Source organism: Squalius cephalus (assembly GCF_949319135.1).
Source record: "Squalius cephalus genome assembly, chromosome: 25".
Lineage (NCBI taxonomy): Eukaryota > Metazoa > Chordata > Actinopteri > Cypriniformes > Leuciscidae > Squalius > Squalius cephalus.
Genome location: NC_137146.1, coordinates 8,025,257 through 8,044,016, shown reverse-complemented (window position 1 = coordinate 8,044,016; position 18,760 = coordinate 8,025,257). Strand labels below are relative to the sequence as shown.

At 36.9% G+C, this 18,760-nt stretch overlaps 1 protein-coding gene across 1 annotated transcript in view; it reads right to left on the bottom strand.

Moving 5' to 3' along the window:
• Nucleotides 1-17,374, bottom strand: part of col11a1a (collagen, type XI, alpha 1a) — a 71,081-nt gene extending 53,707 nt beyond the window's left edge. Inside the window, exons 1-5 of the mRNA XM_079863264.1 lie at nucleotides 17,056-17,374; nucleotides 11,888-12,052; nucleotides 10,601-10,814; nucleotides 7,776-7,938; nucleotides 199-324 (exon numbers count right to left, since the gene is read on the bottom strand). Coding sequence (XP_079719390.1) covers nucleotides 199-324; nucleotides 7,776-7,938; nucleotides 10,601-10,814; nucleotides 11,888-12,052; nucleotides 17,056-17,176 — 789 coding nt within the window. The 5' untranslated portion in view covers nucleotides 17,177-17,374. The remainder of the gene's footprint in view (nucleotides 1-198; nucleotides 325-7,775; nucleotides 7,939-10,600; nucleotides 10,815-11,887; nucleotides 12,053-17,055) is intronic.
• Between the last annotated feature and the right edge of the window lie 1,386 nt (nucleotides 17,375-18,760).

Here is an 18,760-nt window from a genome sequence, read left to right as displayed (position 1 = left end):
AACTTTTTTGGTCACTTCCTGTTCTTCAATGTTATTTCATAATTTTGATGACTTCCCTCTAATTCTAACATGTGGAAAACAACGACAAAGTCTAAGTCTGTGTGTTCAATCGTTTGAGCGGTAGTGTCAAAAGTATCAACGACGTGTCAGACTTCCAGAAACGTTTGGCCTTCTGGAAGGCTTATGGTCTATACTAACCTCCTCCCCGGGCTCTTGTGCTTGCAGTGTGTCCTTGTGGGGGACGTCACAGTCTGGGCTGTAGTGTTCACAGTAATCGTAAGCTGCTTTAGGGTCGGACACAATCAGCAGTTGTTGGATATCACCCTGAGGGAACAAATGACAGAAAGATACATGAGATACATGTGCTCATTTACCAAAAATACCTCTATTGTTATACGTAATACTGATGGAATCGTGGTTGAAATGGTTGGCATTGGCATCTATGGTTCCTTGAAGAACCTTTAACATTGGTGGAACCTTTCCATTCCACACAAGGTTCGTTATAGTGGGAAGCTATAAAGGTTCTTTAGACTAAAAGGTTCTTTATAAAAGGTATGTTTTCCACACTAAGAAAAATTGGTTCTTTTAAGAACTGTTCTCTGAAAGGTTCTTTGGGGAACCAAAAATGGTTCTTCTATGGCATCATTGTAAAAAATCCCACCTTTATTTTTGAAGGTTGTGGTTGGTCAAAACAGAACAAAAATACCACTTTTGGATAGCAGGAAATGCAGGGAATGATGGAATGTCAAGGCAACAATAACAAATCATCAACCACTTTCACAATGAGGAATGCGGTCAGATGGTTCAGGAAATTGCTGTTTTATAAGCAGGTAAATAAAACGTGTTTCACCACGAAACACCTGGTAACGGAAACCCAGACAGGAAGTTTCCTCTCATATAAAATGCGACCTCCAACAATGGTTAGACAACAGTTCATAAAACCTTCTGTTCAACACATTAAACACACATTTATAAAGAATCCGAACATCGTCTTTCTTCCAAATGAGTGAAATCTGTTTCTTGCCCTATTCTGGTCAGAAACAATAGCATACATTCATCCTGCATTATGATCAACAACCTACTGATTAAAAACATCATTTACTGTATGAGGTTTGGATTTAAGTGATTATTTTTGTCCATTTTAAGGCCACATGTCTCTCATAGGCTGTAACTGATTCAGATCATTCAGTTCAGCTGCTGGCTTTAGATTGGTTCAGTATGACCAGGGTCTGTTGAGGAACACACATGACTTCTACAGTGAGTACTCCACAAGTAGATCTGGGGGATGTGTTCGAACCTGAGGTCTCTCCTTGGCACTGTCACAAAGAGAGAGAGAGAGAGAGAGACTGTGCGATTTAGCAGCAAGGCAACCACTGAAAAAAAAAAAGAAAAACAGCAGGCTTGGACTTGTTAGGGGCATGTGTGTCTGTGTATTTTTATACCGCTCTCTGTAAACTCAACTGTATAAACAGCAAAATGCTCAGGTGTGCCCATAGTAAAAATAGAGGTGTGTTTGACCTCCTTATTTGAACAAAATACCAGCTCTTAATATTATTATTTAATTAACGCAAATAAGACACTAAGGGAATAGTTTATCTGCACTTATAAATCCACCATCACATGACTTACTTTCTTCAGAAGGATACAAAATGTGAATTTTTGAATAACATCCAACACAATCATTTAAAATAATGAAAGTGAATGAGAAAAGGGGTTTTAAAGCTTCCAATTAACAAGTGGTTGAAATTAACAACTTATGAAGTCATCTGGTGGCTTTGTGTGAAGAACAGATTGAAATTTAAAGGCAGGGTAGGTTATTTGTTCCAGATTTTTTTTTTTTTGTTAAGCAGGTTGAAAGTCTCTTGACATCGTGATGGCAATCACTACGTTAAGTGGTCTAAATGTATTTATATGTATATCGTAAGGCGTAGGACCATAAAATGTTCGTCCAATCATTGCATTCGGACCGAATGTCCTACAAGCCTGTCAACCTGTGTATTTCCATTCCTCACTTAAATTTGCATCTGCTTGCGCAGACATCACACGTCATCAGCGCGTTTCATGCTATGCAGAGTTAGACAAACGTCAATCATTGAACACCGTAACCGAAAGAGCAGCCACCTTTTACAGTTCCTCTGAACCAAAACAACAAGCTTATGCTGCGTTTACACCATAACTTTTGTGATTTGGAAAAGATGGAAACCCATGATGTTATATTCTCGGAGCGCTTCGTGACTCTAATTTATGCGTTTTAGCAACACAATCAATGCCGAAATGAATCTGCAGCAGTCAGTTGGTACAGGTCAGTGCTATTTAAGCTGTTTATATTCATTATTATTGTAATGTTATGTGCTTTGAGACATGAGGTACTTTAACGCAGTCCCTCATGATGTTTTTGTTTGCTCCCTGCTGCACAAGTTTATGTTTTGAAGGAGGCGTGGCTTTGGAGAAGAGAGAGTCGGATATTATTCTTTCAAAGCTAACTCGCTATTGCTAGCCTCTCTGAAAATTGCCTATCCTACCTTTAGTTTTACTAGTATTTTTCAGTGAAAATCTTGAAAATCACCCTAGATCCGAACTCATGACAGTTCACGAGAGAAGTAGAACGTGGACGAATCGTTGTATAATTCATTAAAAAAACAATCAATATCAATAGTCAAATCACACTACTAATCTGTAGTCAAGTAAATCCAAGCAGTATTTGCATTAATCACCTGTTGGCCCAGTAGCATACAGTACATTTACCAGACCATGAAAGCCAGGATTGGCCCCAAAAGCCAGGCTTGGCATTAGAGCCTGGTGCCAAGATGGAGGGGAAAACAGGGAGATCAAGCCAACGGCTGAATAAAAGTGACACGTATTACCTCATTTGAAACCCATGCACCTTAACAACTCCCTGGACCCTGCAGAGCTTATTCTGAATAAGATATGCATGAAAGCCTGGTCTAAGACTAGCACTGAATCAGTTCAAACAAACTTAAGCAAACTATAGAAACATCAAGCCCACCCAGTGGTTTATGTTAAAGTCACCATGAAATCAAAATGGACAATTCTTGTTTTTTTTATGGAATATTGCAGTATTTATTATACCACAAACATCAATCAATTCAATTTTTTCTTGTTCGAGAAACAATTTCACTGTGATATAGGTCACAATAGGAAAGAAAAGACTATCGCAACTTCCATTTCATGCCGACTTTAATGCTGGCTTGCAATGTATATCGTAAAAGATGTTTGTTTGGTAACTGTAAAACATTTTACAGCAGCTTTCTCTCTATTGTCACATACAATATAAAGTGCAATCCATAGAACGATGTAACCTAGGTAAAATCTTAAGGGAAAATCTAAGCAGAAATAACATGAACCAATAGCATCACTCAACAGCTTTCCACTAATGACCCATGAGTCATTCGTAAACATCTCAGCTTTGTACTAAAAAGCTTGTTTGTCTGTAAGGCCCAGTGTGTGAAAAACTATTTAAGATGCAGACCCCCAGCATGAGTATACAGTAAACTGTTCAAATAGCAACATAGCACAGTAGGAAACCTTTCATTAAGTGCCATAATGCCTCAGCTTTACAACATGAGAGAATTTGGTCAATTTTCCTCAGTCATTTAATTGTGCTTAACTGCTCTAATTACAGAACTAGAGGGAGCCAATGGTGGCGAACACCAAATCGGAAACAAAAGGAGCAGTGAACTTTGATGTATGCAAGCCTAGAGCCGTGAACTCAGCGGCCTGGCAACACACCCAACGCTATTAGCTGCGGTCAACGCTATTTCCTCACCTCACAGACAATAGTAATTAAGAGAACAACCTGGCCATTCATGAAAAAGTGTGGATAGGTTTCTGAACTGTCATTCAAATGTCAATGATCAATGCAACAATTCACTCAGGAAATATCCTTTACTAATAATTTTCATTTTTATATTTTCACTTTAATTTGAGTTAGTTTTATTAATTTGGCTGTGTGTTTTGTCATATTTAGGCATACACTGTAAAAAAAAAACACTGTATTTATCACATTTTTTCTTTTGTCAAATCAACTTAGATAATTTATGTGGTTCAGATAACATAATATTTTCGGTTTCTGTTGATAAAACTAATCTCTTTTTTATTAACTCAATTTTTTTATTTTATTTCAATGACCTTATTTTAAGGCAAACAGGTTACTTACTTTTTTAAGTTAAACCAACAATATTTTTTTACAGTGTAGTTCACCCAAAAATTAAAATTCTGTCATCAATACTCCGTCAATTACATTCCAAATCCAAGAGATTTGTGTTAATCTTAATTTTAGTTAAATATTCATTAATAATTTAGCTGTGTGTTTTTGTCATATTTATTTATTCATTTATTTATTATTAAAGGGATAGTTTTCTTTCTTCAATTACTCACTCTTATGCCGTTCCAAATCCATAAGATTTTCATTACTCTTCGGAACACAAATGAAGATATTTTTTATCAAACCTGAGAGATTTCTGTCCCTCCATTGAAAGTCTATTCAACCAAAAATCTGACGCTTCAAAACATTTATAAAGAGATTGTAATATGAAATTGAGCGTTTTAATCCTAGTCATCTGAAAAGACAAGATCACTTTATTAGAAGAACAGATTTAGTTTAAGCTTTTTTTTTTCCTTTTCTTTTTTACCATATAAACATTGATCATCTAACTGGAAACTAATTGAAAAGAAGAAATTATACCTTGGCAACAAGCTGAAATTAAAAAAAGCCTTTTTTTTTAGCATTTTATTTTATTTCAGTTAACATTTACTTTATTTCAAGTAACAAAGGTGTTTTTTTATTGGTTTTAGTTTTAATTAACAATAATAACCCTGGTAGTTTAAAGAAAGGTTCTTATTCAATATGAGACAGATATTAGACTTGTGGAACTAAGTGCAGTAAAAAAAATAAACTCTATATTTTAACTTATATCTGTTTTTGGACCACTATCCTGCATTGTACGCTCATGTAGAATCTGCAAAAAATCAAAGGCTTCTCTACAGGCCCTACAAAGTGTCGATTCATCCAGGGCTAGGGATGTTGTTCCTACGGGTCTGACCAGGTATTTCCCCCATATTTCCCAAAATACACTTCAGAAGTAGCCATACAGTGGGAACAGTCATGGTGTTCATGCTCTCACACAGAGAACTCTGTGTTTCCATCCATACAAATCCCAGATGACACACCAAATCTAAATACTGGGCATACCTCTCATAGCTTTTCTATATATGCTGCAAGAGGTAAAAAATTAAGATTATATCTAGGATGAAACTCTCTAAACTGTCAGGTAAACTGTATGAGACCACTTCCAAATGACCTTTATCACAACCCTCTAAACATTTGACTACTTTTATGGACAAAAGCCCAATAAGTTTAAATATTATATTGCAAAAATATACACAATAATAATTAAAAAGAAGTTGCACATATACTGAGCCTTGCACATGAATTAATACGGTCTGTGAATGAATTCTTAATTTTGATCATGATATCTTGTTTTTCCCCTGCTAGTCATAGATAAATATCAAATACTGAGTATTAAAGTTTGACATATATGATCACAGCCATCATAGATTTGTGGAACACCTGACAGTCAACATCATCTTCTCATAAAATAGGTTTTGAAACAATGCTTGAGGAATTACGGTAACATAAACAAGATTCACAATAGTGCAAAACCTCAAGGGTAAGGGTCAAGCAAATATATAATGTCACCACACACTAACAACAAGAATTCCCAATTAAAAATACTTCAATTAAAGCAATTTTAACAACAATATGGGCTAATAAGAAATAATTCCCATCCCCCAGTAAGCAAGTTCTCAGTTACACAGGCAAACATACATACAAGGCCTCAGCTAGCCCTCCTTTTTAACAAGAAGAATTGCATTTTAATATCACCTGTCAATCGGCCCATTGTATGTCATTATTTACAGCTTTAACTCATTCTGACCCTGCACATTCCACACTGCCTCAATTGTGACTTTTAAAAGAACGCAAGAGAACAAACACACACATAACACTGTGAAACAAGATACCTAAAAGACACAAGTTTGCCAGTCAAACTTTATATGTGAGATGCATGAATAAAAAGTGCAGAAACAAGTTTCTGAGCACATCTATATATGCCATAATGTATCACATGCAGACATGACTGTGAAAATATTTTAATAACTAGCATTAATTAGCGTTTTCCGCTCTAATCGAGGTGATGGCAGGGCTACTGACTTTCCTTTAAACCTGTAACTTGTCATGTCTGCTAATTAATGCATGCATATGCCACCCCTCCAGAAATCTCTATGGTCTGAATCACACACACACACAAAAAATTGTACAGTGTGAAGTAATTCGGCAAAAAACACTTTTTAATAGCTTAAACCACCAAACGAATATAATCGGGTTAATCTTTATAATGCATTGTGCGATGGTGCAGATACTATAATTTTATTTAAGAAAATTCACAACATTAGCCATGTCGAATGAAGGCCTCAGCTGAGGCAGTGAGCAATTCTTCCATGAAGAGGCTCCTCTGGCTTTGAGTAGCTTTAATTACAAGGTGAAAGAAGCCTTCATAACAGGAAGCGAGGGGAAAACCCGACCGCTTAAAGGTAAACAGTGACACAAGGTCTGTCTGTGTTATCCTGAGTAAGCCAGAGTCCAGAGGGACAAATATTCACCTTTGCCATTATGGAACCGATCTCTAATACTGGTCAAATCTGAGTATTGCGTCTTTAATATGTGGAGAAATAAGGGCTACATTTACTTTCATAGTCTTTAAAACAACCGAAGTTTAGTTGCTTAAGGTGCAATTAAGTACCGCATTAGGATAAAGAGAACAATGTTACCACAAAGTTACATAAATATATGCTGACAGGTTGCCATAGAGATGTAAACACTGATCTTTCTCATGGAACTATAAAAGACAAAACAATGAATGGGATGCTAATGCAAATAGCTGTTAGCTTGTGGAAAACACAAAGCATAGGCCTACATAAAATGCCACAAACTTCACTTTTGTGACATTTGCAAAGAAACTCTCCTTTTATAGTCCTTAACTATGCAACTAGGCAGTTGTTTAACCCTCAGAAACCCCAAAATTGCAAAGCGTTGCCATTCATCTAGAACAAAACACGTTGAGGAAAAATGTTACAGGCCAAATAGTTATTTGCAAATTTCATACCTGAACATTTCAATCTTGAACCTTCAGCAAAGGTACCAATAGGCAGCCACCACATTAAGCATGAATGAATATAGCAAAATGTACATATTCCTGCTTAACTTGTTGGTGTGATAGAGTTTAAAACCTGAGCTGTTGTTGTATGCAGATTTAACACATATTTAGTGAAAAACATGTATTATTTAATTGATTGTGATGAAATTAAGCTGCAGTGGGTTTTTGAAGGTGAAATATTTTAGATGTGACGGATACAAGGCTTTGCAATCCAAAAGATGGACAAAAGGAAAAGCCAGATTTTACTCTCAATCCAAAACTTTTCAGAAGAACCTTTTTTTATTTACAGGCTAGTTTATTTATACCCCATGCTAGTTTTATTTGTCATTAAATGGGCTGAACAGAGCTTGCGAAACCCCCCGGAGCTGCATGGACTATTAATTCCAACTCTGGCTTACTCTCCTGTTCTCAAATGAACAGATGTTGTTTTCATAATGTTAAACACCTCAAATACGTATCAATATATACTTGATCAAGCATCTCACAAAGTTAGGGCTTCAGAGTGATATCCGTGCTTTATTGCACTGAAAACAGCTTTACCTCAAAGGTTTCCTCATCCAGGATCCTGGTGCCAAAAACAGTTACACCATTGGTGTCAATAATGGCACGGTCACTCCTGCCCAAGGGCTTGGTTAGCTTCTTCTTACAGTCGACAACGATGGTCACAGTCTTCTTCTCAACACTGATGCCTACACGATGCCACCTGTGAGGAACAAGAAGAGTAGGCGATTACAAACCCAGCAAATGGTTAAAGGCCGCCACACGTGAGACGTGTCTTACTTTAAAACCTTAGACAATTCGCCTCCATTCTTGAGATATAACATTCCTGAGTGGACCACATTCCAGCCTTCAAACTTTGGCCTTGTTTAACACTGGATTAAACTCATTAAACCCTAGACCAAATCCCCTCCTGTGAGTTATCCAGCATGACAGACACTGTGAACATTGTAGAAAGTGTGTGTCAGGAAGGTACAGCAGAGAAACTGAACTGTAGAGTCAAAACATTGAGCTGGGGAGGGAAACTGTTGGACGGGCTTGCGGTAAGAAGCCACAGCGAGATTTCAAAGGCGTATCAATAGCACCCTCGAGGGTGATCAATTTCCCATAATCCACTTCATTAGAAAGAAAAACCTTTATTCTGGCTCGTGTCTTTAAAGTACTTGGCAAACTTGAACTAGCTTTACTGTGGCTAGAAACCAATGTTTTGGATAAAGTACCTGTTAACGGAATAAAAAGAGGCAATTTACATGGTTAAGACTTAGAGATTTATCGAATGATTGATAGATGAGTGACGGTGTAAAACCACAGTCTCGTACTTCATGCCTTAAGGTATTAAAAACATCCTATGAATATTCTAAAACTTTAGTTAATTCCTGGACTTGCCAGATGCAATGATTTAAAGTCACACATTTTTTAGATAAAAAATAACCCATTTTCCCTAAGGACGTACACTGGTGTAATTTATCTTTCCATGTACCATATGCATAAATTATGTAAGCAACACATTGTTGCATTATCCGATTATAGTACTGTATGGTAGAGCAACACATTTTACACATTTCTCATAAATGCATATCAGATTCTTTACTCAAGATACAATTTCCATCATTATGACGTTCTAAAAAGCAATTATTTTTATGTTTCTAAGAAATATAAACCACAAAAGCAGATGAAATTTATATTAAAATGGTAATGCTAATCTGTTTAGCTGTACAAATTATTTTTATAAAGTCACTTGCAACTATAATTCTTCCAGCACAAGGGAATAAGAATGACAGAATTAGCACAATCACGGTACATTTAACCCAAAATCCCTATCAGAAACATAAGCGCTTTAATCCTTCACAGAAATAGTGTTGTTTTTGCAGCAAAACACCCCATTGAACTGATACCTACAATAAAGCCTCTTACACTTAATAAGACAAAGCACATCCATTGAGTTACATTGTTCTGTCAATTCATTTTAGCACTTGGGGGTGTCAAAATAAGACTCAAAGGGTTTCTAGGCAAAAATAATCATTGCAAAACATTAATAATAATAACATCTAAGGATGCATGTTTTGACCTCAGATTACAAAAAATTGCGACTTTATTTCTTGTAAATGTGACTTTATATCTTGTAATTGTGACTTTAGTTCTCATAAATGTGACATCTCACAATGTGATTTTTTATCTCATAATTATGACTATTTCTCGAAACTGTGAATTTATATCACAATGACACTTTTTATCGTAATTATGACAGTTTCTTGCACATGTGACTATACAGTATCTCATAATGTGAGTCATAATTGTGATTATTTGTCAACTATGAATTTATATCTCACAATGTGAATTTTTCCCTTAATTGTGTTTATTGTGAATTTTAAGGCCAATTGGCATTGCGTTTGTTGGTGTCTGTTGGGGAAGTGTGAACATGACAGTTATTTTTCACAAAATACTAAATCCTACGTCCAACTTATTTGATGGTGTTTGTATGTGTGGTGTGAATTGGCCTTTATATCTCATAATAGTGACTATTTCTCAAAACTGAATTTATCTCTAAATGTGAATTTTTTAATCGTGAAATTATGTCTATTTCTTGCACATGTGACTTTATACAAAATCTCACAATGTGACTTTATCTCGTAAATGTGATTATTTGTCACAACTATTAATTTATATCTCACAATGCGAATTTTTATCTCATAACTGTGACTATTTCTCGCAACTGTGACTATATCTCACAATGTAACCTTTTATCTCTTAATTGTGACTTTGTTTCTTGCAACTGCAACTATTATACCTCAAAATGAGCTTTTGTCTTATTTCAAATTTTATCTCACAATAACCTTTTTTATGTTTTACTTTGAGGCAGGAACAAGCTTCCAAAAACGCCTGTTCATGTTGGTAAGAGCTTCCTGATGATGTAACCAAGAAGGTTAATTAAGATCAAGCTTCAGCCCCAATGGATCAGACTTTCCATCTTTCTAAAACAACAGAACCCTGGAGGTCAGATCACCTGCAGCCCTGTCCGCTTCACTTCATCAATCCAGAGTCACAGCGAGATCTCCTCTGGCTTGCCTCGCAGAAGAAATCACACATAACTAACGCCTCAATAGTCACCTGTAATTCTGATTTGTCTGCTTGTCAACCGAAAAGACTCTAAAACGGTCCCAGAAATGTCTTCATATATATATATGTAATGGATCAGGACTACAGTGTAAAGTCTAGGCTGGTAACAAATGACTTCATGCTGGTACAGGCTGATGACTGACCTCCGTCTGACCCTGTCTGGAGTCAGTCTCGGTCTTTCTCTTTGAGGATGGATCTAAACAGGTCTAAAAAAAGCCCCTGTACATTCGGCTTTGTGGTCTGTGACTTACTTTCCATCAGCCAGGTTGAGAGAGCGGAACAGGGGGTAATCCTCCGGGGCAGGCTTGCCTGTCTGATCCTCGTACAGGAAGACAGGTGAGCGGCCCACCTCGACGCCTAGTTGTTGGACGCCTTTCTCGTCGTAGATGGACAAAAGGAAGGACTGGATCCCAGCTTTGGGCTTGATGGTGGTTAGGATGGAAAAGTCTTCAGGGAAAACTCCATCTAGAAAACAGCACAAACAGGAAACAAGTTCACTGAAGAGTTCATTGAGTTTTTGAGGTCCATCCAACCAGCTAATTGCTTTGTTGAATTTGCAGCCATTATGGAGGACTAATAGGAGTGCCAGTTAAAAATAAAATAAAGGAATCAATTGATTTATTAATTTCAAATGAATCTGGCTAAATTATACTGTAAACAGATTGGCTAGCGATTAAAAGTTGCATGTGTTTTTATTTTATTTTATTGTGACATTTAATTAACATTTTAAATATAAAAAAAGACATTTACTAAAATATCTATATATTTGTCAAATTTAAACGGGATTTATTATTTAACTGTTTTGAATTAAATCTGTCTATGTTCTGGCTTTCATGAAGCAGTTTTATTCATGCTTTAATTCTTTTATAATGTTATATTAGTGCATTTACATTGTTTAACAAAAAAGGCCATAAATGAGAAAAGCATTGGAAGAAGATTTGACATTTTAAACACAGATGTAATCCTTTATATCTACTTAAAAGGGGAAATGCGAGAGCCTTGATAATAAACATCAGATATATGGAATTAACTGGGCTGAAGAAATAATAACCGGCAATAAACATGCATCTGTTTTTACATTATAAAGAAACATCTGCAAAATTATGATCACATTCCAATTACATAATGCATCTCAAACTTATCGTTTAAATTCAGAGGATTTGGAATGTAGTACTGAATACAAGTTGTATGGGGGGGATTGCCTGGTTAAAAGAGCAGCTTGGACATTCTGCAAAAAATCTTCTTTTTTGTTTTGTTTCATGGGAGAAAGAAAGCCATGTGTAATGACATTGTATCTATCTCTTTAAACGTTTCTGTTCATTTCTTATGCAACTAAGCAGATGAGCCATGCTGTGGTCAAGAGATTTTAGCCAAGTTCTCCTGCCGCTTAACAATACAAGCGTCTGAGTGAAACATGGCCCTGCACAATCAGAGATGGCATCTCATGTCAAAAGCCTTGGCAACCGCAACAAAGGGCACATTTAAACGCAGCTAAACGTAGGCAGGATATGGAGACATGTTCATGGGGTTCGGCTTACCTGGGAAAAGCTGCTTGGTTGGGGCACTGATCTGGGCATTCTTGCCTATTTTGTAGGCCGTGTCTGGCTGTGATGCTCTTCTGTTTGTGCAAAATCCTGAAGTTTTCTGTACTCCTTCTGGGACAGTGGGAAAATCTAATACTTTAAGGACATCCACAGGTTCTGCTGCATGGGGTTGAGAAGATACACAAAAAAGATGAATAAATAAATGAATAAAGAAGGAGAATGCATTAGAAATATTCATAGTTAAGCAGATAAAAGTTTTTTAATAATGCTTTTTTATTATGCTTTTTAAAATATTACCTTTCATGCAGTGTATAATATAGCTGTTTGTGAATGTAAAAGGTCTGCAAAGTTTTAAAGATCAAAGTCCACGACTTTGATAATGCTATTGTCTCCTAAAAGAAAGAATAGATTCTGAACTGCCGAAACGAGTCGTTCGAAATTCCAGGCTCACTTTCTGTTATATACGTACATAACAATGTAACACATTTGCATAATGCCACATAATGGTCTTCATTGGCTGACAGCGAACGACGTCTACTTTGACCCGTCCTCAAACACTGTAGCTGTAGCTGAGGCCTGGAATTGGTTGGTTTGTGTTGTCGACATGTCAAAAAGATGGAAAAATACAGAAAAACCAACACCATCGTTACTGTGTATAAAAGCGCTGAGGAAGCCTCTGGATCGGTGATGTGCAATGTATATTAGGATAATTTTTTGACGCATGTAAATCTATTGTAGGAAACCTCCAATATAAAATTTGCAACTAAAAATTAGAAATGTGTTTTTAACTTAAACTTCAACAGAACAGCTTTTGAAGACTTATTTAGGATAATCTACATATTATTTATTTATTTACACAATTTTATTCCATTTTTAAAATATGTATACTGTAATTATTTTATAATATCAAGTGCAAATCTAGGATCAAATCATATAAAACAGCTACTGTATTTTAATACTTTTGTATCTATAATATTTACTGTATAATTGGTTAGTCATATAACAGATTATATACGTGTGTGTGGACAGTAAGTTTAATGAAAGCTGCACAGCCAAATGAACTAAACTAACCTAATGATGACCAGAGTGACTGCAACAAAACCACACAACCACAAAAAAGAGGCCAATGTCTGAAATTCGGTCTGTTTTACTTGGCTATATATATGATCAAAACTCAAATCATTAGTCTTCATTCCTATGAGATTTGACCCTTGTGAAATTCCCGATATCACCTTCGACTCTTTGGGAGACACTTCAGCTACAGCTGGGTTAAGTAAACTTGAACCAACGGTTTCATTATGGTTTACGAAGCGAGATGAAAGATAAACACTGTTTACCCTGGATCACCCTGAAACTTCACTGAGAGGAAGAACTCAAAACCTTAAAGCACCATTGAGAAGGATGTCTTCATGAAGGGGCACATGTTTGGCATCTGGGTGTTTTTTAGAATCTACCAACAGTCCCATATGTGTCTTCTGGGACTTGAGTGAATTTTTGGCATCTACCACATAAAACTGAACGCTCAAACCGCCAACAATAAAGGCATACTACATCACAAAAGGATGGACTGGGAGGTCTAAACCGCTATAATAAAGACGCTGAGGCATTCCCAGTGCTGAGAAAACATTTACCACCCCATTTAAAAGTCTGAAAAGCAAAAGGTGACACACCATTCTTCTGCCGTTTTTTTGTGTTGAGTGGAATGCTCCCTCACGATCTGAGAGACTTAGACCGAGCTTTATGCTGAACATACAAGCTAGACAAAAGGAAAAGCTCAAATTCATCTAATACAATGAGGGATCTTCTTGAGACGTTCTCCATAACCTCAGGCCTCATATAATCCAGATGTGGTGCTGTCGCTCGACTCTGACCTTTTGTCATTCAAGTGACAAAGAAAAATGTCAATACTCCTAAATACTTCAGAATACCAACTGAGAATGTGCTGCCTTTCGGAGAGCGCAGCTGATGACCGGGTGCGATTTTAACCAGGCTGCTGTGCAAACACACACGCTGATCTGTTTCACTTTCATTCATTCTTTGCATTAGGCAGGCTTGTGTGTGTGGGAAAGAAGGTTGATTAGACATCGAGTGTGAATGTGGAGGGAGGTACTAACTGAGAGAGAGTTGCACATCAAGATCATAAACCTGCCATTATTACTATTCCAAGGGACACCACAAAGTGGGAGGGGCTTCTTTTGTCATTTGCATAAATTATTTAATTATGAAATTCACTTTTATGGTAACAGGAAGACACAAATGTAGTGCTAAAATAACATATGTTCCAATGGATGAGCTCTCATTTGGTCAAGGGAATGCAATGTAATACATTCAGAAACGTTTTTAGAATTTCGTCTTTTGGGATGATATTAACGGAAGACCTTTTTACCTGCTGCTCCTTGAGACTCTTATAATGAATTCAGTCAGAATCTCTCTCTCTCTCCCTTTTTCATCCTCTATCTCCCCCTTCTCCCCTCGCTCTCCCCTCTTTGACACATGCGTGCCGCTTGAACAAGAAAGCATTATGCCACAGGCTCTCCGTGAGGCAACCTCATTGACGAAATTTTTTGCTAAAATTCTTTTCCCTCACGACTGTAGAGAAACATCAAAGAACAATAAAGCCTTTCAGCCATCTGCTTCTCAAGAACACTGTTCAGTTCACCTAATATTCCAGGGACAGTTCAGCTAAAAATGTGTCATCATTTACTCTCTCTAATGTCATTCCAAACACATTCGGTCTAGTGTGAAACAGATGGGGAACAGGTACAGTATGTGTTTTGTCTACAACATAAATATCTCCTTTGTGAAATGAAGAAAGTCATACAAGTTTGGAACGACCTGAGGGTGAGCAAATGATGACGGATTGTTTATTTTGTCTGAACATCTCTTTAAAAAAAGGTTCTTAATTGGCATTTGTGGTTTCATGCAGAATCTTTAACTTCCGTGGAACCTTTCCATTGCACTTTATAGTGGAAGAATGTTTTTTAGATTATAAAGTTCTTTACATAAAAATGAAGAACCGTGCACTGAAACGTTCTTTGGGAAACCCCAAATGTTTCTTCTATGGCATCGTTGCGAAAACCCCCTTTAGGAACATTTATTTTTGAGAGTGTACATTTAAGATGCAACAGAGAGAACCGCATGCAAATATGTAACATCAAAATGTAACATTTACTTCAAAAATGGACTGAACCACAACAAACATGCATAGAGTTAACTCGCAAAAGCATGACTCGTGAATGGTCAAATGATAGCCCAAATGGTCTTGATACCTAGTCAGCACCATCTACCATAAGAGTACGGAAAGATTTCTGAAATGTGTGCATTGTTTGAAGGAATGCACATCTGATGTTCCTCAGCCCCAGGGGCTGAGAAAACATGTCAGTACACTGCCAGCTCAAGAGGGCACCCGGTAGAAATGCCTTCACAAGCCACAAACCGCAAAGGATATAATGCATTGCTTCAGAAGTCCAATTGGATTAATACATTATAAGATCTATTATCAATTTTGATAGGCAAAAAAAAAAAATTTGATTAAGGTTATTTTTAAGCAGCCTTAATAAATGTGGCAAATAAGAGAACAACAACAATCCATTGTCTTTGTCATTTTCAAACAAAATAAATGCCTAATTTAATTTTGCAAGGAACTTTGTTCCTGTAAGGGTGAGTGAGACCTATCATAAGGCCAGACTGGGGCCCCTGGGTGGCTCTGGGCCCTTTGAAGCCTCCAAAATAATAGGGATGGACAGAGAGGACAGTCATCAAATAACGGGAAGGCACTTAGTAGAGAAACATTCCCACTGGGAAACTCATCTTGTGGACCTAGAGAGACATGGGAGTCACAATGTTGCGAAAGCCACCACTTGGGCTTCGTTGGAGCTAGGGGTGAATGGGGAAAGGGTGATTTTGGCTATAGCCCACTGTGGGCTCAACGCTAGTTCATTACCTCGCAGCAATCTCTAATGAACAGTGTAAAGCGGACAAGACTAAAAAATAAAAATAAACAAAAAAAAACTTTCAAAAGGGAAAGATTTTATTTGTTACATTTACACCATATATAAATTACAAGTGCATTATTTACATTTCCATATTTCTGTAACTGAAAAGAGAAAAATTACTTGATGCAGTTCTTATTATCAGTCACGCCCATTGTAAATTGGACCTCCCAGGTCTCAGTTACTATAAATCAAATTCTTATCATAGTCAAAGATTGTGAGATAGCTCATAACACACACACACACACACACACACACAAAAATCATGTCAATGCGGCCAGAACACTTGTTCACAATGAAGTCTTAAGAGCATAAATTAGTAGCCTGATATCAATTACAGATAATCTCCTTTTAATTCGCCTCTCTTTGAATGCACTTAATTTGGCACACAACTTCATAACCACAATCACACCATTCAAGAAGATACTTTTCCATTTTATTTTCTTAAATGTAAGGCATGGATGTAAAACCCTGAGGAATTCCACCATGCTAACCGTGTCCACACACACCTAACGGACCACAGGTTCAAACAAAGAGCTTTTTTTGCCCCAAAGTAAATCCTAAACTGTTTCTCCGTGACACTTTCTTGACACATTCCTCCTCTTCACCCTCTCATTGAGTGTACTATAACATATAAATATATAATAAAATCGCAAAACGTTGGGTATATGCAAATTGAAAGGGCAGAACAAACAAAGTCATGCGCAAAAGTCTACTTGTAGGTAGTTACATAGCCTACTTTCACTACTATTTGAAATTACAGACTCAGACCCTTTCCGTGTTTAACATTGTGATCACGATCCAATCATGCAATGCACATATTGTAGATAAGTTAAGCATTATGAACCTCATGTGTCATGAAATTGCATTATTAATTGTATTAAACGCTTGTGAAATCATTTGGGGAACTGATGGCTTTATTTTAACGAATTCCAAAGAATACAGTCTTCTTCATTTCATGATTACAATGTCTTTTGATTTCATATGCACTGATAGCCTATTCTATCTTGTAGAACACACACACACACACACACACACACACATATGGGATGCAGATCTACGATCACCTGTCTAAATTAAACGCGTTAAAATCCGCGGGCGCAAATGCGCATCTCCTATCTGACAGTCCCTATAACTTCATCAAAAGTTTGGAAGTCTATCTTTCCTTACCTGCTCTGACATTTGGAGCCTGCAGAACCAGGACGAGGGAAACTGTGATGAATTTGAAAACAGTGGAATCCAAAAGCCACCTTTTCGTTTTCCACATTGGGGACCACCTTGGCCTCTCCATGGTTGGGGCGCCCACAAATGTGTACAAAACCCGGGGCGACCTCTGCTTATTTGAAAATGATCTCCCTTCTACAATCCCAAAATGTGCCCGATCTGCTCTAAACAGCCATATGTGAAGGGTATTTTGTTTCGCCGGGCCCCCTTAGATCCTCCTTTCCATGCGCCCAGCCTTCAGACTGAAGGGAATCGGGCTTTAATCAAAATGAGACGCTGAGCGCTCGATCGCCTCACCGTCAAGAGGGCTGGACCCAGACCCTGGATTACAGGAAAATGACAAGGGAAAAATACCCCGATTAGCAAATCACGGGGCTTGAAAGTTGGCTAGGGATCCACCCATCAGTTTTCCAAAGCCTCCCCTGGTCGCACTCTTGCGCGTCCCCCACGAAAGCCGGTAAAAAAAAATCCATGGAGTAGCCTGGGAATGAGAGAGAGAGAGAGAGAGAGAGAGAGAGAGAGAGAGAGAGAGAGAGAGAGAGAGAACATGCAAGCAATTCCATATTTCTTCAATGTTTGTACGTTTTCGGATTAGGCATATTTGCATCACCAACAGAATGGTGAAACCATATCATTTTTCTGATAACATAAACAAGCATGCTTACCAGATAATTAATGTAGCCTATATCAAACAAGTATATGTTTATACCAGATAATTTAGGTAGCCTATATTGTTTTATGTAATTATGCATACTTTATAATTATTTCTATAGTAACTACATGTAACATATGTAATAATGACAGTGTTACCCTTTATTTTAAGGTGACGTAGTTACATTGTATTAACTCAAACAAGTCCTGAGTAAAGAAAAACTACTGAGTAAAATTAATTAACTACACTATACGGTTGGGGTTAGGGTCTGGTTTAGGGTTATTTACTTGTAATAATACATAATTTACTGTTATTACTATAGTAAGTGCATGAAGTAACATTAACACCTTAAAATAAAGTTACCGAATCAAGTATTCCAGAGAGCTGTGTTGTAATGTTTTATGATGAGTCCATTAAGTTAGCATTAATTTTGAATAGAACTAACATACTGGATGGATTTAACATACCTTCGTCAACTGTTATTATTGTTATTATGGATTTCATCAAGGTTATTTAGAAACTTTGATGAAATCCATGAGAAATTTGTCAACTCTTGCACTGTAAAAAGTGTTCAGTTGACTTAACTTAAAACAAGTAAGAAAACCTGTTGCCTTAAAATTTTTAAGTAAATAAACTTCTATTGAATTGAAAAAGTTAAGTTACGTGAACTTGACAATTCCACATAACTTAATTTTTTTTCAGTTACGCATGAAGTTTATTAACTCAATTTTAAGTCAACTGATCACTTTTTACAGTGTGGCTTTGAATGTCAATAAGCAGGAAAAAGTATAAAAGACAAGAAAGTAATCAAATGAAAACACCTTATGTTTAGCAGACCTTAATTCTTCTAAGAGTGCATGTGGAGGTTGTGTGGGAGGGGCTAAGTTTGACTGACGGCCCATCACTTTTCCCAGTTTCATTCCTCCACACTCTGCAACGTGAAGGTAAAGAAATTAGTTAACCTCATAATGACTGAAAATCAGAGTCAAACACAAACAA